The 19,332-nt window shown below is 43.0% G+C and overlaps 1 protein-coding gene across 1 annotated transcript; it reads right to left on the minus strand.

Annotated features, from left to right (window-relative positions):
- Window positions 1-518: 518 nt before the first annotated feature.
- emilin3b (elastin microfibril interfacer 3b) lies at window positions 519-18,372 on the minus strand. The gene is made up of 6 exons (XM_073470730.1): window positions 18,184-18,372; window positions 5,355-5,477; window positions 3,710-4,032; window positions 3,173-3,519; window positions 2,716-3,066; window positions 519-2,130 (listed from the first exon to the last, which is right to left on the minus strand). The coding sequence occupies exons 1-6, from the start codon at window positions 18,366-18,368 to the stop codon at window positions 985-987; spliced, it is 2,475 nt and encodes an 824-aa protein (XP_073326831.1). The 5' UTR covers window positions 18,369-18,372; the 3' UTR covers window positions 519-984.
- Window positions 18,373-19,332: the final 960 nt, after the last annotated feature.

Below are 19,332 nucleotides of genomic sequence, written 5' to 3' on the forward strand. Positions count from 1 at the left end.
TCCTTTTTTCTCATATTTGTTTGTAATTGTTGACAACAACAAAGAATTTGAGTGATTATTGCTCATTAACTAAAACATAAAAACATGTGGGATTGGTACCCCACTGTAACTCCACAGGTGAGCTCCGGCATACAATTCTCTTTACAGGGATAAATAAAGTTGTTTTGAATTGAATTAAATGAATTGTCTTTTTCAGAATATACTGTAAGCACCTACATTATTTAAAAAAAAAAAAAAAAAGACCTACATTTCGAAAATTGTGTCTAAATAACACTGCTACCCTCCAGTGTTTTATTTCCTCCCATCTTCCCTGCCTTGTCATGTGTTTTCACTGTCCCCCAATGGTGACTTTTGGAACTTCTCTGCAACTTGGAGCAATGCAGCAGGAAACAAAGACAACTGTCGTAGCAGAAATACATATCACTTTTAAACATGTGTAAAACAAGTTTACAAAAAATGTAAATAGCACCAACATGACATACAGTATTTTTTTTCAAAAAGACCAGACGAGTGTCCACACAGAGGATGACACGTGTGCTTGGTCAGTAGAAACCCGTAGCAGCGTATTAGTCCCATATCATCCACTTTGTTTTATTATCATTTCTCTAATACAAACAGCTTAACATTGTAACAATGCAGTCACTTCATATAAGTTAAAAAAGGTAAAATGATAACACAAAACAATCATGATCAGAGAAATAAAACAAATGCCCTATAGAATAAAATCTCAAGGGAAAATATTGCCCAGCTATACAACCATAAGTGTGTCTTTGTATTCTGTGACTTCCTCACTTCACTAAACTAAATACCCAGGACATCTGAAGGCACTGGGGTGGGGAGCTTATGAGACATGATTTCACCTTTCCAGTTATTTTGTATCTGTACAATCTTGTATTTGAAAGAGAGAAGAGAGGCAGAGGAAGTCACTTGAGCCTAAAGGGAAGCACACATAAGTCTCTTTTTTTTAATTCTGTAGCTCAAATGCTACTGGTCTTCTTTTTGGTTGGCTTCTTCCTTGCCTGTGCAGTCTTTGACCTCATCTTTCAGCTCAGCTAGCTGTTCTGAATGGCTGGCCAGGGTTCCATTCACCTCGGCCAGGTAAGAGTCTGAGTGCCTCTCAAGCTCTGCCCTGATCCTCTCCAGGTGCTCTGCCAGCTCCCCCAGGGTGCTGCATTGACCTTCTACCCTGCTCACCCTGCTATCAACGTCCTTTACCTCCTTGTGTACTTCTATCGCTGTGCTCCGGCAGCCCTGGATCTCCCCAGACAGACGTCTCTTCAAAGCCGCTAGCTCTCCCTTCAGCTGGGCCAGCCGCCTCTCCCCGGCTCCCAGGAGGGAGGCTTGGTGCCCCACCAGTTTGGTGATTCCTTGTACCTGGTTGACTAGCTGGTTCTCTCTCTGCTCCCAGGTGCTGTTAGCGTGGCCCACTTCACTTACAATGAAGCCAATAGAGTCCTTCAGGCCCTTCAGAGTGCGGTTCACCGAGTTGATGTTGACCTTCAGCAGGGTGATCTCTCCCTGAACAATGCCCTCCGACTCTTCCTGGGCGATACGGAAGAGCAGGTTCTGCAGGGTGTTGTTTAGGCGGTCCAGCTGGTAAGAATGGGTGTCCAGGCGGTCAGTCACCTTCTTCTCCATACCATCACAATCCTCCTCTACTTCAGTGATGCTAACACTGCCTGCTGGTGGGGTAGAGGGTGAGCAGGAAGAGGTGCAAAGGAGCTCCAGATCTATCAACTGTTTCTGAATGCCATCCAGGTCTCCCTCCACTCTCCTCCTCACAGACTCGATCTCTGTCTCCAGTGCCGGGACCACCTGACCCTCTAGGAGTGCTGGAGCGGTGGCATTACTTAGCTCCTCAACGGCCACAAACACTCTCTCCTCCAGGGTCTTCAGCTTGTCCTCCAGCATGGTCTTGAAGCCATCAAGGCCACCAGGAAGCCCTGTGGTTCCATCAAGTCCACCTTCTGTGGCATTGAGGCGACCCTCTATGTCCACCAGGCGGGTCTCAATCAGTGTCTCCACGTGTATGCTCTGGTCAGTGAGGGCAGTCTGGAGCTGTCTCTGAGATTCTGTCAAACCTTTAACCGACTCCTCCAGCAGCAGCACACGGTGGGACAGACTGTTCACCTGCAGTAAACAATAACTTATTAGTTCATAGTAGTGCATGAATATGTCCAGTTGTACAATGCAGAGATTATTTGTTCACTTACTGCCAAGACGAGAACACTGATACCTCTCTTGTGTTTGTGCAATAGATATGAAGCTATAGTTAGGAGACTAGTTAGCCTAGCTTAAAGACTGTAAGCAGGAAACACTTACTGAGCTCTCTGTCCAAAAGTAACAAAAACTGCCTACTAGCACCTCTAAAGTTGACCAATTAACATGTTATATCTCATTTATTGCCATTTATAGGCTTGTCTGTCCAATGGGACATTTTTCTGACTATTGTTGTTTCGAAATAACGTGGCGTTGGAACTGTGGCATGGCACCCCCAGGCTAGCAGTCTTTATACAAAAAATATGAAGTTCCAGCTTGACAACGATTATCTAAAATAAATACCATCTAACCCTCGGCAAGTAGGCCAATAAGCATACCCGCCCAATTGTCAAACTCAAATTTTGGTGATGTTTCCCTGCAGTAAATGTATTTAAGAACTTGTCACTTTCCAAATTGGATGTGTATGCTGATCATGTTACAATCGCATCCATGTACCTGTCCACAGCAGCTCTCAGTAAGAGTCAGGCCCTGGATCTGAGCCTGCAAAGAGCCCAACTCCTCCCTGATCCCAGTCTCTCTTCCATCCAGAGACTGCTGCATCTGTTCCTGACCATCCATGTGATCCCTGTGGCATTGCTGTTGCACCTCCCCAATCTTTGTGTCACAGTGGCTCTCTAGACCAGTCAGACGGCGCTCAAAGCCATCAAGGATCTCAGCCCGCACTCCAGCCAGTTTCACGTCCAGGATCTCGTCCAGATGATCAGTTGAGCTGGGGCCAGGGATGGGCCTGCCTATAGCTCCTTCCAACAGCTTCTTTAGCTGGCCATCATGACCTAGGACCATCCCCTAAGGACACACACAAATGAGAAGAAGAAAAAAGTTGCATTACTAAAGGAAGGAGAATGAGAACTTAAGCCAGATCAATCTGTGTCAACTGATCTTTGTAAAATACCTGAATCTCCTCTAAGATGTGTGTTTTGGCTCGCAGCTCATCCTTCACTTCTGTCACCCTCCCTACTAAGTCTCCAAAACCAGTGAAGGTTTCTCCTCCTTCCAGTCCATCAGGAGTCCCATCTGGGATCACCCCAAATCCCACTGTAGAGTCCGGTACACGGGGAGGGTTGGGCAGCAAAGACACCAGGATTTTGTTGGTGTCTTCCCGCAGAGATGTGCGCAATCGCTCCTCAAGGCCAGCCACCATCCCGTTGAGAGTGTCTAGACCCTGTGTGAGGCGACGCATGTCCTCCTCCATACGGTCCAAACGTTCACCAGTCACTCCTGATACCCCAAATCTGTTTCCTGTTCGGATCCAACAGAAAGGAAGATTTTTTTAGAAAGTCTGCTGGCACTAAAGAGTTATTGATGTTAGACTGAGGGGGTTTTAAAGGGAGAAAGAGAAAATAAATGCTTGTTCAGATGCACACAAATAGCAGTAGAGAAAGTCTTAACCCTGGGCCTTTACAATAAATTGGTTGCTGTTTGCTCTCACCATAGTTTGGCCTTCCATTCCCAGCAGGAAATTGTCCTGTGGGTATTGGCCTGTGGTCAGGCACACTGGGCAAGGGTCTGCCAGGCTCCAGCTGGCCTCCTCCAGGCCTCTGGTCCACAGGGGGTCTAGGGCCATGGGGGAAGCCCTTCATTCCTGGACGATGGGGCGAACCTCCACCCTTGAAAGGTGGCATCATGACATCAGGTAGCGATGTGGGTCCATCATGGCAGTGTTCTCCAGAGTAGCCAGGACAACATCGCCACTCCAACTCAGTCACTGTTTTATAACCCACCTTATACTTTGGCTTGAAGAATGTCCTGTACCTGAAGGAGACATGACAGAAAACATGTTAATTACCAATTGTCATATCATAGATTCTGTCAGGAGTGCTGTGCTTGTTTTTGATAAATAAGAGCCAGGACAGAGGATGGGAAGATGGGAGATGCAGAGCAGAGATAAAGGGATGAAAGTATTTTTTCACTGGGATTAAACATGGATAAGAGTGAGATTAGGAGATTAACATAAAGTGTAACATAAATGATGAGGCATAAAATGATTAAACCAGGGTTAGCATCCAGTGTTCATTCAGTGTTATCTTGTTTAGATTGATTTATGTAAAAATGTGGATTAATTCTTTCTTTTCTCTTACATACACACAGACACATACTCACATAGTTTCCATCACTTCAGAGGAGATTACATTGATTTACATTAAATTCCTGCAAGTATACCCTAACCCCTACCATAATCACTACTTGCCAAGACCTAATCCTTATCCTAACCTTCCCTACCCTTACTTAAAAGCAAGTCTTCCCCCTAAAATGTAAATATTTACAATGTAAATAATTTGAAGTTCCCCAAAAGGTAGGTTGGTCCCCGCAATATGACTGTGTAAACAGATGTCCCCACAACATGAGTAAAACATGTCTACATTGACACAACCACACACACACACACACACACACACACACACACACACACACACACAGTCATTCATTTCTCTTTTCTGAATAGATTCTCTCCATTAATTTCCCCCTTTTAATTTTGAAAGGCACATTTACATCTACATGGATGCATACTTGCATATGCAGCAGATAAAGTTATGGTTAAATTAGACTTTAATTTGTATCATGATACATAAATGAGCTATTCTATTCTGATTTTTTTTGTTCTAATTTCATTAAGGTAGGTTGATGGGAAAGAAGCAAAACCAAATCTAACCCAGAATAATTAATAAAAGAGGAGGAGCTCTTCTGAATTTTAAATGGGCAGAAGAATGAAAGGCTGCTCACAGTAGCCGGTGTCATTTGAACTTTGAATCACTCTATTATTTTTTATTCAAAGTGAATAAACACCATTTCTCCCCAGTGACCTTTCTCTCTGCAGAAGAGCTTCAACTACAACACAGATGTGCACACAGCTGAGGACCTGCACATGATTATGTAGACAGCACATCTTCTGAACACTAGAGGGCAGCATTGATATAGAGTATATTCTACATTTTTCTCCATGCTGCAATTCACTGAATGCGAAGTAACATTTACACATTTTACACTTCTTTCAAACTCCTTAGGACTCAGACTAAATAGTTAAAAGTTTTAAGAAGTTGAACTGTTTCATTCATTGCATTGTTTGAAAAACTTACATGACAACGGGACACTTCTGACCCCAGATGCACTTGGTGGTGTACTCAGCCTTCACATAGGTGGCCACTCCATCCTGCATGGTGCATGTGATGTTCTTCTGGACCACGTAGGCACAGTGGTTTCTGCGGGGACAGTAGAGTGGCATTAGAGTTGGACAAGTTACAGCACTGATATATCAACAATGCAATACATATCTCATTAAAATTACAACAACCTTTTGCTCTGTCCCTGACAAACTAGGCGTATTAAAGTTAGAACAGCAACCTCTCTGGCCACAAATGACACTGTTAAAGTAGATACTAAAATATTGTTTAGGACAAGGCATCACACCAGCTCACTCACTCATTGTCAGTCACACAAAAATATCTACCTAAAATTAGCTTACATTAGCCACCATAAGCTACTGGTCATACCAGACTATATAAGATTGCAACAAATCCCAGGGTGTATGAAACTCAGGAAGGGTCCACGCCATTATCATTTAGATGTATTAATCATAAAAGGAATATATAAATTGCTTTAATAACATCAAGCAAAAAAAATAAGCTGCTCAACCAACACTTAAATCACATTCAGTGATATTTCCCTTGAAAGCACTGCTGTCATTATGTGTGAAAGCTTTACTGCACTGTTTACTTGTTTAATTATTCAGTCTGTCATCTTGAGTAGTGCTTTTATTACACTGCTCAGTAGGAGTTTAACTGTAGTTTAACTGTGCTTTCATTGCTGCTTCCTTTCTTTGTTTTTAATAAGCAGCCTTGAAACACCAGTTTTTTCTAACTCATGCACAGTGATATTGAAATTATAGGATGTCTGTTTGTGTAAACAGATGCTTCAGACAGATTTATTCATTTAAAACGCCAATCCTACAAGCTTTAAAAGGGTTCTCACAGTGGGGATTTATATTGCTTTTGGATACTGTTTAGCATTAAAAACCACACATTTATGGATACTTCCAGCATTAGGCAGAATGATGGCAGAGGATTTTTGCTGAGTCTTGTTAGGATGGATTGTCTTTTGTTTCCTTCCTGTTCAAAATGGTAATTCAGCAACTTCCCTACCAACTCAAACCAGATTTCTTATTGGTATGTCATTGATTTACAATTATTAACACTGAGATAAATTCATGCATGCAGACAATCACTGAGACTGTTTTCAATCCCGCAAGTGTTCGGATATATCCTGAATCCAACACATAATAACTTCACTATAACTACTTTGAGCAGTTGTTGCATCATGCTGGAGCTGGACCTTCTCTTCTCTCCTTCCCGCAATTCACTGCCAGTGCAGCCACAGCAACTGCTAAATGTTCCCCTGGCCCCCGTGCAACACAGGAAACGATGATCTGCGCTCTTTAGGCTCACATGTGAAGCATTTCTTACATTCAGAGGGGAGCATTTAGCAACACATGCAGTACTTAACGTTGCTCCACAGCTGTTTCAGGACAAATAGAAGCGTTTGGAGGAGCAGGGAGGGACACGGGGGCCGAGGAGGGTCTACATGCCAAGTTAACAGGTTCAGAGGGCCAAACTGTGTGAGAAACCACGGGACTGCTGCTGCTTTCTGCAAATCGCTGACTGTGTTGACAGTGTTTCTGAGTGTGTGTGTGTGTATCTGTGTGTGTGTCACCACTCTCCCTGTGTTGACATATGTTAATAGCAGTGAAGGGAAAAGGGCAGGAGTCAGAATGACAGAGCTCCTTTCATACCAGCCTGACAACCTGCTGCTAGGTCATGCGTTGTTAAGGAAGTGGCGGTTATGACCTGAACTGATGTGGTATGATGGGAGTTCTTAAAGCACTTTAAACTCACACGGGCAATTTGCTGGTTGTTGCAGAGTATAACGGCACAAAAAAAGTAAGAACATCTTGGCTGGAAACATTTTTATTATGTATCACATGGTGCTTAGGTATATGTTTCCACATGTGGACCTCATGTGAAAAAAGCCAATCACTTTTGAAAATGTTTACATGTGACATTACTTTATTTTCACATTACATTTTCAGTTCACATGTAAAAAATAGCCCAAAACGTGAAAATGCGTGAAAATTTTGCGTGATTTTATGTGCAATGTTTTGTTTTCGATGTGGAAATTGTAATCCACATGTAAAAAAAAAAAAACGTACTTAAGCAGACTCCCATTTTTTTATTGCCCTCTCCGAGTTTCCTCCCCGGGTCACAATTCTCCCATATTTCCCTCGATTTATGACCTTTTTTTCCCTCTTTTTTTCTACACTTTTTCCCCCTTTAAGTTATCATAACCCATTTCTGGCACTGTACAGCGTGTAGTCTCCTGTACGGCTGTGCCTCGTCTTCCTCAGTGACTGAGAGACGGACAGAAAAATGGAGAGGTGACAGAATATTTAAACAATTTTCGGATGCCCCAGAGAGCAGAATTCACGTTTCTTACTTGAAGTTTTAAATCAAATCAAGTCAAATCAAATTAAATCAAATCAAACCAGGACCCCAAAAACTCCACTGGTTTCAAAATCCTCCCTATTTTTGAGGTCTGAAGGCTGGCAAGTAGGGTGAATGGAAGTAACTCACTTGGTGAACAGTAAATTTCACATGTGGAGAGAATTTTTAAATCACTTGTGAAAATGTCTAGTTTACATGGTTTATTCTTTCTTTTCACATGTCAAAATCTTAGATCACATGCAAATAAAATACATTCAATTCATATATTAAATAATGATTTTCACATGTGACATTTTTGTGAAGGAAATGAAGATATCTAACAGCATAATATGCTGCATTATAACTTCTGGCACGATTTCCTCTCATGAAAACTCAACAAACTCACGTCCTGTTTCCCTGCTCAGTCTGCTGATGCAACAATGCTGCTAATAATTTTGCTTTCATGCATTTTTCTTCTGCCACCACCCCACCTGCAGGCTCTTTTCTTTACGATTCCTGAGCGGGGAGGTCAACACTGGTCACTCCCTCTGCTCTCATCTGCTGCTCCCATAAACCACAGAGCACCAAAATAAATTACATTTTTCTTTATTTTTCTCTGGCACAAATATATTTGCACAAGATCACATTCACATGGCGATGGTAATAGAGATTCCTGGAGTAAAGAAAATCTGACGATACGGTCATCCAGAGAATATCAGCGCTGAAGTAAGTGGTTGAAGTCTTATATTGTAAAAATTTAATAGTGTTAAATGGATATGGTTTCCTTCTCATAAATGACAGATTTATGGACTGCAACAAGGAGCTTTATGACTTTGTTTTTTTTTTGTGTGAGAGAGTTAAAAGCTGCTATATGCATACAAGTCATTTGACAGCTGATGGAGAGCAGAATCCACGAGCATGTCTGTGTATACAGTACAGTAAGTGTGTGGCGCCTCTCACATTACACGCAGAGCTGATCAGTGGGGTGAAAAGTGACCATGTTCACCGATTTGTTTGTCAGGTGCACATCTGCGGGGGAGCCAATGACCTTCACATTCACACACAATGTCTGAAAAGTGCAGGAATCCAGATGTACAAGGGATGAAAAAAAACTTTCTCCTGGTCTCTGTTTCTGTCTCCTTGTCCCCCAGTCTACTCTGCCTGTTTTCACAGATCTGTCAATGTCATTTGGGCCTGTGAGTGATATTTTATCCTCACTGTCTAACAGACTGAGGGGCTCTGGCTTTGTGAGAATCAAAGTCGAGTGCTGAGATAAATCCTGTCCCCTCTGCGCTGCAGTGTCGGTCAGGGCAACAGCAGGTCACCTCCTCTGCTGTGTAAAAACAGATCTTTATGGGATGAATGTTGAGTTTCAACTTGAGAGATAGTGATGGTGTGTGTGAGCTGCACAGACACACATGCACATAATGATATACACACACAATGAAGCTCTTGGCCCCTTTGTCTAACATCCATAGAGACCACACAACTCTGCAGGATGAGGATTACACTGTCTTTATTGCTGGAAATATGAGCCTGTGATGTTTGAGTGGTCATATGTGAAAAGAAAAGTGCCAAACTTAGTGTTTGCAATTGTTTCAGCTATGTCAAGCTGCTGCGGGGTAGGTGAGAACTTTGTTTAGCCTGCGTGGTTGGAGGATGTCCAGCCTGGAGGAGACAGCTCTAAGCTGGACATCTCAGGGGGGCAAAAAGAATGAGAAGTCTTGATCCAGAGGAATACAGAGAGGTAGGAGGAGAAGAGAGAGGGCATTGCTGACCTTCTCTGAGCTATTTTCACACCTCATCTCTCAACCAATGCGGCACAAGGAGACTGCTTTTAAAAAGTATAAATACTTACTGATGTTTGTTTTAGCACTTGTTGGTGACAGATGGGACAACCCAGTAAGTGCCTGACAGTAAAAGTCACTTAGGGCAAATCAACTTTATTTATGGCTCACGTTTAAAAAGCAACCACCTTTGGGAACATACCACACAACTGCAATAGGTACTTGCAGTTGCAATAAGTATGATGAACAGTAATGGTAAAACATAACACAACTGCAATTTTCAAAATACACAAGGCATCATTATATCTGGAGCTCGATCTGACTAAATTGTCAAAATTAACTGTTTTCAAGTAAGATTTAAAGATGTCCGTTGAGGGCAGTTGAACTATTCTTTAGCTTTAGGGCAGCAACAGCAAAGGCAGAATAAGCCTTTAAATGAACTTTGTCCCCGGGACAGGCAAAAGCATCTGGTCAGAGGACCTGAGCAGAGCTACTGAAGAATAGTGAAGAAGGTCAGAGGAAGAGGAAGTTTCCAACATACATAATAAATCCTAACAAGACAATGAGCCAACATCCATGCTGGCTGCTCTGTGAGGCTATACTTTGGTAGAGTGGTGCCTTGAGCTAACTACTAATGTCAGCATGCTAACATGCTCACAGTTACAATATTAAATGCCAACATTACAGGGATAATGTTTTACATGTTCACCATCTTAGCGTGTTAGCATGCTAAAATGAGCTAATTAGCACTTAAAGAAACACTTCTGAGGAAAGATAGTTGATGACTGAGTCTCATCCCCAAGCCGTCAAATACTGACGCTTTGAGGTGGCGTCAAACCTGAACCACCAGCCCAAAGCATCGGTATTTGACGACCTGGGGATGAGACTCAACAATCAGCTATCTTGCTCCAGAAGTTACACAAAGTACAACTGTGGTTGATGGGAATGTTATTAGTTTTGCAGGTATATGGTCATAAACCAAAGTATCGATGGTGCAGCCCAGTCACCAGAATAAAATGTTAACAGTTAGGCTAATGTGTATGCAAACCATTGATATGTTTATAATTGTAAAAGTCATACATACTATGTTGATATTTTTCTACATGTGATATCACGTCACATCCCATGTTTATGACCTGACTTTCATATCAAGAGGTGAAGGGGATGGTGGTGGAGTCGAGGTAGGTGAGAAGGCTGCCAAGCCAGTGACTGCAATTCAACATTTGTGTTAATCTAATGGATTATTTGGGCGAGGAACCTCGGTATTTTAACATTTGTAAGCGGTATACCACTGGATATTTTTAAGGAGTCCAGAAGTGTTTGTGGTGACAAAAAAACAGATATTTTGGACGGGAAGTACATTTGAAAATTGAACCTAAAGAAACGTAAACTTACAATATTAAGAAGCACAGAAAGGCCCTATCCAAGCATGGGGCAGCAAACTCAGGACCTTGTGACCTATACTGTTTAAGCCTAGACATCCCTAGAGCCACTCAACCAGTAAAGCTACAAATCTCTACCTGCAGCTATTTAGTATGTCTTCTTTGACTGAACTGTATGTAATGTATCTATTGTGATTACACTGCACTCATCTGGCAAGCAGTTTAAAACAAAATTAGGCCTTGAAGGATACTGATCAACCCAGGTCTGAGTCAAATGTTAACCATTGCCTGATGCATTCGACTTTTTCATGGTACAGATCCACAAAAAGTCAAAAAATGCAAATTGACTTTCTGCATATTACTCTACAGTTGCTGTACATTGTATTTAAGAAACCTCTGGTGATATTCCACATATTTCTGACTCATTTTCTCGTGTGTTATTAACAAACGTACAAGGTCAGATCCTACTCAAACAGCAGGAAAAAAGTCAAAATAAAAAGTCTCCAGTTGATCCACACCCTCACAGAACCACCCAACCCCAGCTGACTCCACACTGACTCAAATCATCAGTGTATTGAACTCTCTTGTGCACCTCCCACCGTCATGTGACCTCTCTTCCTCCCCAAACAATATCAAAACAGTCTTCACCTCCCTTTACCATGACAGGAAAGTCACGCTTACTATTTCCTTTGCCCTATTTTCCTCCCACTCTCTCTTTCCAAACACTTCCCCCTTTTAACACCAAAATACTGTCTTTTTTCTGTCATTGCATGTCATTTTTTGACTGCTGGTCTGGTCCCACCGTAAATATTTCCAGTATAGCATTACAGTTCCTAAATCGCTTCACAGCCTCCCAGGGGGAAAGCAGAATTCCCATCTCAGATTCTCATATGGAGCCTTTTCAGCAAATATTATTCCTGCCAGATCTCCACCCTCTGCTGGGTCCAAACAACTTACCTTTCAATCCCCTTTTTCTCATACCGCTCCTTTCCTTTTTTCTGCAAAATCTGCAAGTTGAAGGTAATCTCTGTTTACTTATCTAAGCATGCCAATCCTGCTCTTGACTCTGTCTCTAATACTCTCCTCCTCCTTCGATTTTTTTATGAAGCCTTACTCTGTGTTGCCTCATCATGGCCCTGATGTCTCCAGCCCTCTATACCACCACTTTTCCCTTCATTGCCTCCATCCTAGTTTTGACGCTGTGGCACTAAAGGGCTAACCTTCCTCATTACTCTCTCACCTGCAGGGTTCCTGACTGTTTGAACCCAGGGCACTGCTGTTGCCTCTGACAGATTTATGACTGGAGCAGGCCAGATAGAAAACCATGCAATCTTTAATAGGACCTTTAACAACCGTGTCTCTGGGCTAACAACCCTCCTCTAGGGCCCATCTCTTTCCATATATGCTTTTAATGAAACTTATTTCCAGCCAACTGGCAGATCTTGACAGCCCCATGGTGCCGGGTTGATTAACGTTGCTCATGTGGCTACTGATTAGGGTTAAAGGAAAGATGTGATACTCCCAGCTTGAGGACCAAAGGGATCACGCTGTCATTCACTGCCAGCTCTTATTATAACTTATAGGCAGACTATTACTTTTACATGTGCTAAAATCTTGGATATTGGCCTCTAATCCTTACTACAGCACCGCCAAACCGCGTAACAGACCCACCAGTCCAAAGAGTCACCATCGCATTTGGCTTCACCTATCTGTTGAAAACAACACAGCCTCATTCTGTGGTCAAGCAAGCAAGTAGAATGGAGGTAAAAATTCCTGGATCCATTCCTTTATCCAGATCAGCACCAAAAGTTAACGGGGTCTATTCTGGGTCTGGGTCTACATCCTCCATCCAAGTTTTGTCGAAATCTGTTCAGTAGTTTTTGTGTAATCCTGCTGACAAACCAACAAAGAGACACAAAGTCCACTTACATTTTGAAAATAAAGGCACCAGAAGTCCTTGGTTAAGTTTAGGAAAAGATCATGGTTTCGCTTAAAATAACTACTTCCTGAAAACACTCACCTTTGACTATTTGCCTCACACAGGACTCGAACCCTGGTCACCTGGGTGAATGGATGAATGTATGAATGAACCACCCAACCACTTTATACTACGTTTGTCCATTTTCACGTCATTATCGCCCCCTGCTGGCACTGCACCTTCATACATGTGTGTCCTAGGTGAGGCAACCGTCACCCTCACACACTGACTTTGCTGTGAGACTGGGCTGCAATAAAACCTGGTAGAACTTGTGCTACCAATCAGTTGCTTTGTTGGACTGTTTATATTCTTTAAGTTGTTTTTCTGTGTGTTATAATGGAGCACAGTAAGAGGCTCAAACACCGGTAGTGAAAAACACACCAATAACTTATCCTCAGGCATTTACCAAAGCACATAATCTTCTTTGAGTAAGAATAGCTCTCTGTGTTTTTGAAATAAAAGGGTATTCAAATGGAACTTTTAGATTTGTTAGGCTCACTGTGCTGTTTATGCTGTAGAATTAAATCAATAGCAATGTGTATTGTGGATGTTGGACGAACCAAAGCACCAGTCTTGATAAGTATATAATAAATCACATAACCAAGTGCTACTCAAAACAGATTTTGAAACAGTCCAGCCAAGGAACAGAGCCTTTCTCAACAGCATGTGAAGCTGTGTTCATTCTTTTGGATAAGGATTGTCAGGAAAAGAATAAAGAATCACATATAAAATAATCATAATGGTGTTTATTGCAATGAATTGATTCCCACCATTTTTAATTACATCAGATAACACTCTTCATCCATCCATCCATTTTGCCAGGTCGCCATGGAAGCAGCTGAACAAGGGAGTTCAGACGTCTCTCTCCCAATACTCTCCAGTTGCAGGTGGTGAATCTTGAGGCATTCCCCGGCCTGATAGAATATGTATACTCTTCATATTGTTCTGTCGTTGGTCTGTATTCTGGGTCTGGTGTCCTCAAACCTCCAATGGAAGGTGCTCGGGAGGCATCCTGATTAGATGCCCGAACCACCTCAGCTGGCTTCTTTTGACACGAAGAGGCAGCGACTCCGGCTCTACTCCGATGTCTGAGCCCAGGTCCCTATGAGAACTCAAATTTTTTGCTGCTTGTATCCGCAATCTCATTCTTTCGGTCGTAACCCAAAGATGATTTTTTCAAATGTAGAGCGACTGGTAAATCGACTGGTTACCCTCCCCAACACAATGGTTCAGTGCAATGCCAATGGTGATGGAGTTCAAATATCAAGGGGGCCCTTCACACATGTAGAGCAAAAAATCAACATTTTAGGAAAATACTCTTACATGCTTTCTTGCACAATTAAATGAGAAGCCTGATGTCTGTGTCATGTTTGTACCTTAGCTAAATATGAAGCGATACTAGCAGGCAAGCAAACAGCTAGCTAAGGTTGAAAGAAAGCTGCCTGGCAACACTTCTAAAGCTTACATGTTATATATTTTTTTATGCTAAGCTAAGGTGATTGGCTGCTAGCTGTAGCAGTGTATTTACCGGACATAAGGAGTCACATCGATCTTTTCCCCTAACTCTGGGCAAGAAAGTGAACAAACATATTTCCCATCTCAAATTATTCCTTTAAAAATCTTATTTGAGTTATTGGATTACAGAATTTGCTGCGTCGATGACACCATGTGATCATCCGCGTCCAGTGTCTGTTTAGAAACAAATCCCAAACATTTCAGCAGAAAGGTCAGTAGAAGCAGTGAGTCAGATAAATGTGTTGGTAAGGAGCTTGGGAATTCACTGCCCAGTCTCTTTGACCCTTAGCAGGAGACTGGCTCCACTCTTGTCCTCCACTGGACACTCAACACAAACTTACAACAGCAACCCATAACCTCTAACCTCCACCAACTCACTGACCTCTCCCCCTTGATCTCTGTCACATACATCATCGAAAAGCCCTCGGATATGTCCCTAATCTGATCAGTGAAGGCATCTGCTGGGATCCTAATTGATTTATACAAAACCCATTTCCCAGTGATGGGTATATGGCTCTCGGATTAGGTTTCACTTGCCGTTGTGCATTTTGCGTCATAGTGATATGTTATGGTGTGACAGTGTGAGATGCTTGTGAGATGACGGACACATTTCTGTGTTTGCTCTTCCCCTTTGTGACTTATACAATTATATTAGGAATGTGTTCACATGATATATTGGAAAGATAGTTTCAGAAAAAACAAGTTTTGCTCTTGGAGATAAAAAAAAGTTGTCAACGTTATGAAATGTTAAAATGTATTTTCTTCGCCTCAGGCCAAAATGCCCATCATGAAATCCAAACTAAGCCACCCATTCGCAGTTGTAGCTGTAAAATAATACAAGCTACACAATAAAGCTGTGACAGGTACCGATTGAAACACCACAGTCAGTGACTAGAGGGCTCTATATTTTCTCAGGACAGCAAGTGTTTGCCCTGACTAAAAAGAATGACCATGAAATCAGATCGCTGGCTTTGCTGCCAAAACGCAGATAATAACTCATCATGAAGAAAAAACTCTGTGGTGCACCATCAACAGCTGAGAATTTTTTAACAATCTCACCAAAGAACAGGCGTGTTATGTCCACGTGACTGTGTGGTCAGTCGCAAACAAGAGTTTGCATTTACAAGCTGTAAAAGCACACAAGTGAAATCCCTCACATAAACAAACACTGACCCATACATATATGTGCACGCTCGGACACACGCAGACGTCATGGCACGTATGTTATTTTTAAGTCTCTATTTCTACTGACCAGTTAGGCTGACAACAACTGAGCTCATATATCTGTGGTGGTGGTCTGACACTGACACGTCCCCGGGGCCCACTGTGTCCAAGGTGGGTCAGCAGCTCTTGTATCAACACTTTAGTTGGACACAGACACATGTGGTAGGAATATAACAAACTACCAGCGACAAGCAATTACTGACCATCTGCTATTAAAGAGAAGCTTGTTTTGAATAGAACAATCTATATCTGGTTGATTTAGCAATGGTATTCAGGCTTTGGCATAAACTGGCATTGTTGAATTTAAATGAACATCTTAACAGTCACCAGGACTGTCGGAAAGTAAATGGATGTCGGTCATTGTGCCACCAACATGTAGTAGATATGATCAGCAAAGTTCAATAGCAAAGAGTATCAGATATGAGGAAAAATAAGACGCAGGGCATGCAGCAAGGGGAAGGCACCGCCAGGGAGCCAAAATGTGTACAAAACATGTCATATCCTGTTCACTTTACACGTTAATGACCTGAATGTCACATCAGGAGGTGGAGGGGATGGCGGTGGAGTTGCAGCTGGTTGAGAAGATTGCCGAGACTGCTTTTTCACATTTTCAGCCATATTTTGTGATGAGCTGTCGAACATCTTCAGCTGTGTTTGTGCCGTCAAAACCAAATGTTCCCAACAGGACCAAGGGACATCTCCAGCTGTGTTTTTGTCAGCCAAAACGGCTATTTGTGCCAAAACCTGATCTTTTCCGAACTCTGGGGGGGTTTTTGCACCGAAACTTAACCAGACCATGAGCACAGCATTGTAACAACATCAAATTGAAAACTGAACCCTATGGAACGTAAAGTTATAATCCATGATTTGCAGAAGCGTACATTGCCAACATTTATTCTGGCAATTTGGTAGCAAGGCAAGTTGGCATAGCACTTTTTATTAAGTGTGCGGAAATCTCTTCTATCAGTTTGGACCCACTGATGCTTTCAGCTCCTTAGCAAAGATTCGGCTGGGAGAATTGGTGACAGCACCTTTCAACATCAAGGCAAAACAATGCTTTTCATAAGATATATAAGAAATTAAGAAAAGACACAGAAGGCAATATAAAGGGACACAGTGTGTTCTTTGCTGGCTTGCAAACTCGAGCCACAATGTTAAGCCTGCGTATCAGGAGTCGCCTGGTTACACTGGAGTTGGACGGTGTTTAAACTTAATGACCCCGGAGTGCTGCTGCATGCAGTCTTTAGTTCTGACTTTAAGCTAACTGCTGATCAGTAAATACAAAAAAATATGACCAGTTGAGTTTGTAGTTGTTCGAGTATTGAGTAATGTAGATAGACAAGTAATGGATTAGATACTTTTTTCCCCAACACTGATCAAAAGTGAAAAAAGTGAGAAAAGTGAGAAAAATGGCGATTTTTGGCTCGGCTTGGGAGAGTAAACACATGATCCCATACTGCCTGTAAATGGAGGTGAGAAGAAAGGCAGAAGAAAGTTATATTGTTAGGTGAGACAAGTTAAAGGTGGGTGTAGCACTCAGGGCGAGGGATGCTGAAGAGCCTCTTCCCTGGAGGTGAGGGTGCAGGGCAGACTAAAGCAGGGCTGGGTCGTCAGCAGTGCTCTGTGGCAGTTTGAGTGAAGCAGCAGGTAGCTGGGGAGCTGTCCAAAGACATAACAGCTCTCAGGGGAAGCCAAGCAAAAGAGACGGGGAAGGGAGGAAAAACCGAAAGAGCCCTGCAGGCCAAACATCAGCCGTCTTTATCCAGGCAAAATATATCTGCATGGCTCTGTTTCATCTCACAGATTCATGGCTTGCAAAAAGCATGCGTGGAGATTGTTATTTCTCTCTGCTCACGTGGGCCTTACAGAATCAGTCCGCTGTGTTTACACACATCACACATCACTAATTTAAAACAGAAGGAATTTCACCACCTCTACTTGTTATACTGGGAGCGTTAGGTAGAAAAACAAACATGCTTGCAATAGCAGTTTCAACACAAACTCAGCTGAGACCAATGTGTTGTTGCTTGATTATTGATTGGAAATTAGTTGTGCCACTCCCTTCTCGCAGCGGGTGCCCAGCCGTACTGTAAGTCTTGCCTCTAATTGAGCCCCCCTCTCACCACACACACACAAACACACGCACAGCGGCTGCGAGGGATCAATACTCATGTCAACAACTCAGCACCCCCTCTCGCTGCGCTGTAAAGCTCATAATGACGGCTTTGTTTTCGTAGCGCTGCATGTCATTGTTGCTCTATAATGTTTATCCCCAGCCGCAGATGGTTTTAGGTGTGAGCCGCAAGAAAAGGGCTGATGGTGAGTAAGAGAGAAACAGAGAGTCAATTCAGGGATCCGTTACCGAGCTGATGCCCTAACGAAAACCATATTTCTGCAACCCGCTGGTGACATGTGTTTCTCTGGGGAGATACAGTATGAGGTGGGTCAGGCTTGCAAGCACTCAAGCTACTTGGAATGACTTTTGGATGCAATATCCAGCAGCGTGGGAAGGGAAAAATGTGACATGTCCAAAACATAGCACTTACTTGTGACGGGTCATGGGCTTGTTTGGTGAAAAGTGAGGGTTGAGTCCAGCCTTGTACAGGTTGTATCTGTTTCCATAGAATGGGTTGACATGACCTCCATAGAAAGTTCCTTTGCTGTCCACCACAGAGAGCAACACTTCTAAGAGAAAGAACTGTGCAACCAGGTGACACAACTTGGTCCACATTGTTATTTCTTTCTTCTCTAAGTCTTTAAAAGCTCAGTTAGTTCCAGATTCTTGGAAAAAGTGCAAGTTGTAGGTTTGTCAGAGGCTCACGTGCAGTCTCGTCTTCCTCAGTGGGCCCTGAAGGATACATGGAGCCCAAACAGCTGTAGCATCAGCAGCATCTCGCCCGGTACGCTCTCAGCTCGCACACTAACCACAGTCTGAGCACACAGGACAGAGCAGAGGGAGAACTAGTGAGGCTGAAGAGGGAGGGGAGAGGAAGAGGGGCAAGGAAAACAACACAAAGGTGTGCTGGAGGAGGGGAAAGGAGAAATAGGAGAGCAGAACAGAGGAAAGAAGGAGGGAAGAGCGTGTCTCTAGGAAAGTTTCAGCTCAACACACACACACACATGCAAGAGTGTGTGTGAGACCTGCTGACTAGGCTCGACCATCCAAGTTCTCAGCACTCTGCGTGAGTGAGGGTGTGTGTGCAAGAAGCATCGTGCTGCTCTGCTGCCTCTGAAGGGGCAGGCAGACAGACAGCCTGGATTTGCATATCCCACCCCAACTCCAGGCTGGCTGCTCTGCACAAGGGAGAAAAGGGGGGGGGGGGGTGCTAATATGATTTGGCGACTGTTTCCCTCATTCTTTCTTTTCGTCTTTCTCACACACACATGAAAACAAACACACACATAAACACACACTTTCAAATCAGATTCAATGAACAAAAAAAACTCTGTTGCTTAATTCTGCTTCAGCGCTGTTCATTATCCCCTCTCTGGGTCTTTCCCCTTTCTCTCCAATCTTCAAGTTTTTATTTTTTTTGTTTTTTTTGTCTCTTTAATCCCTTAACGATTTTATTTCTTTACCCTCTCCTCTTCTGTCTCCATCTGCTCCGGGAGCAGCTGTACATCAAAGCGCTGCCCCAGTGTGCTGTGCCATGTGCGTGGCTGTGGCTGCAGCCAGCTAAGACGCTGCGGATCTG

The sequence above is a fragment of the Pagrus major genome, chromosome 7 (assembly GCF_040436345.1).
Source record: "Pagrus major chromosome 7, Pma_NU_1.0".
NCBI classification, from domain to species: domain Eukaryota; kingdom Metazoa; phylum Chordata; class Actinopteri; order Spariformes; family Sparidae; genus Pagrus; species Pagrus major.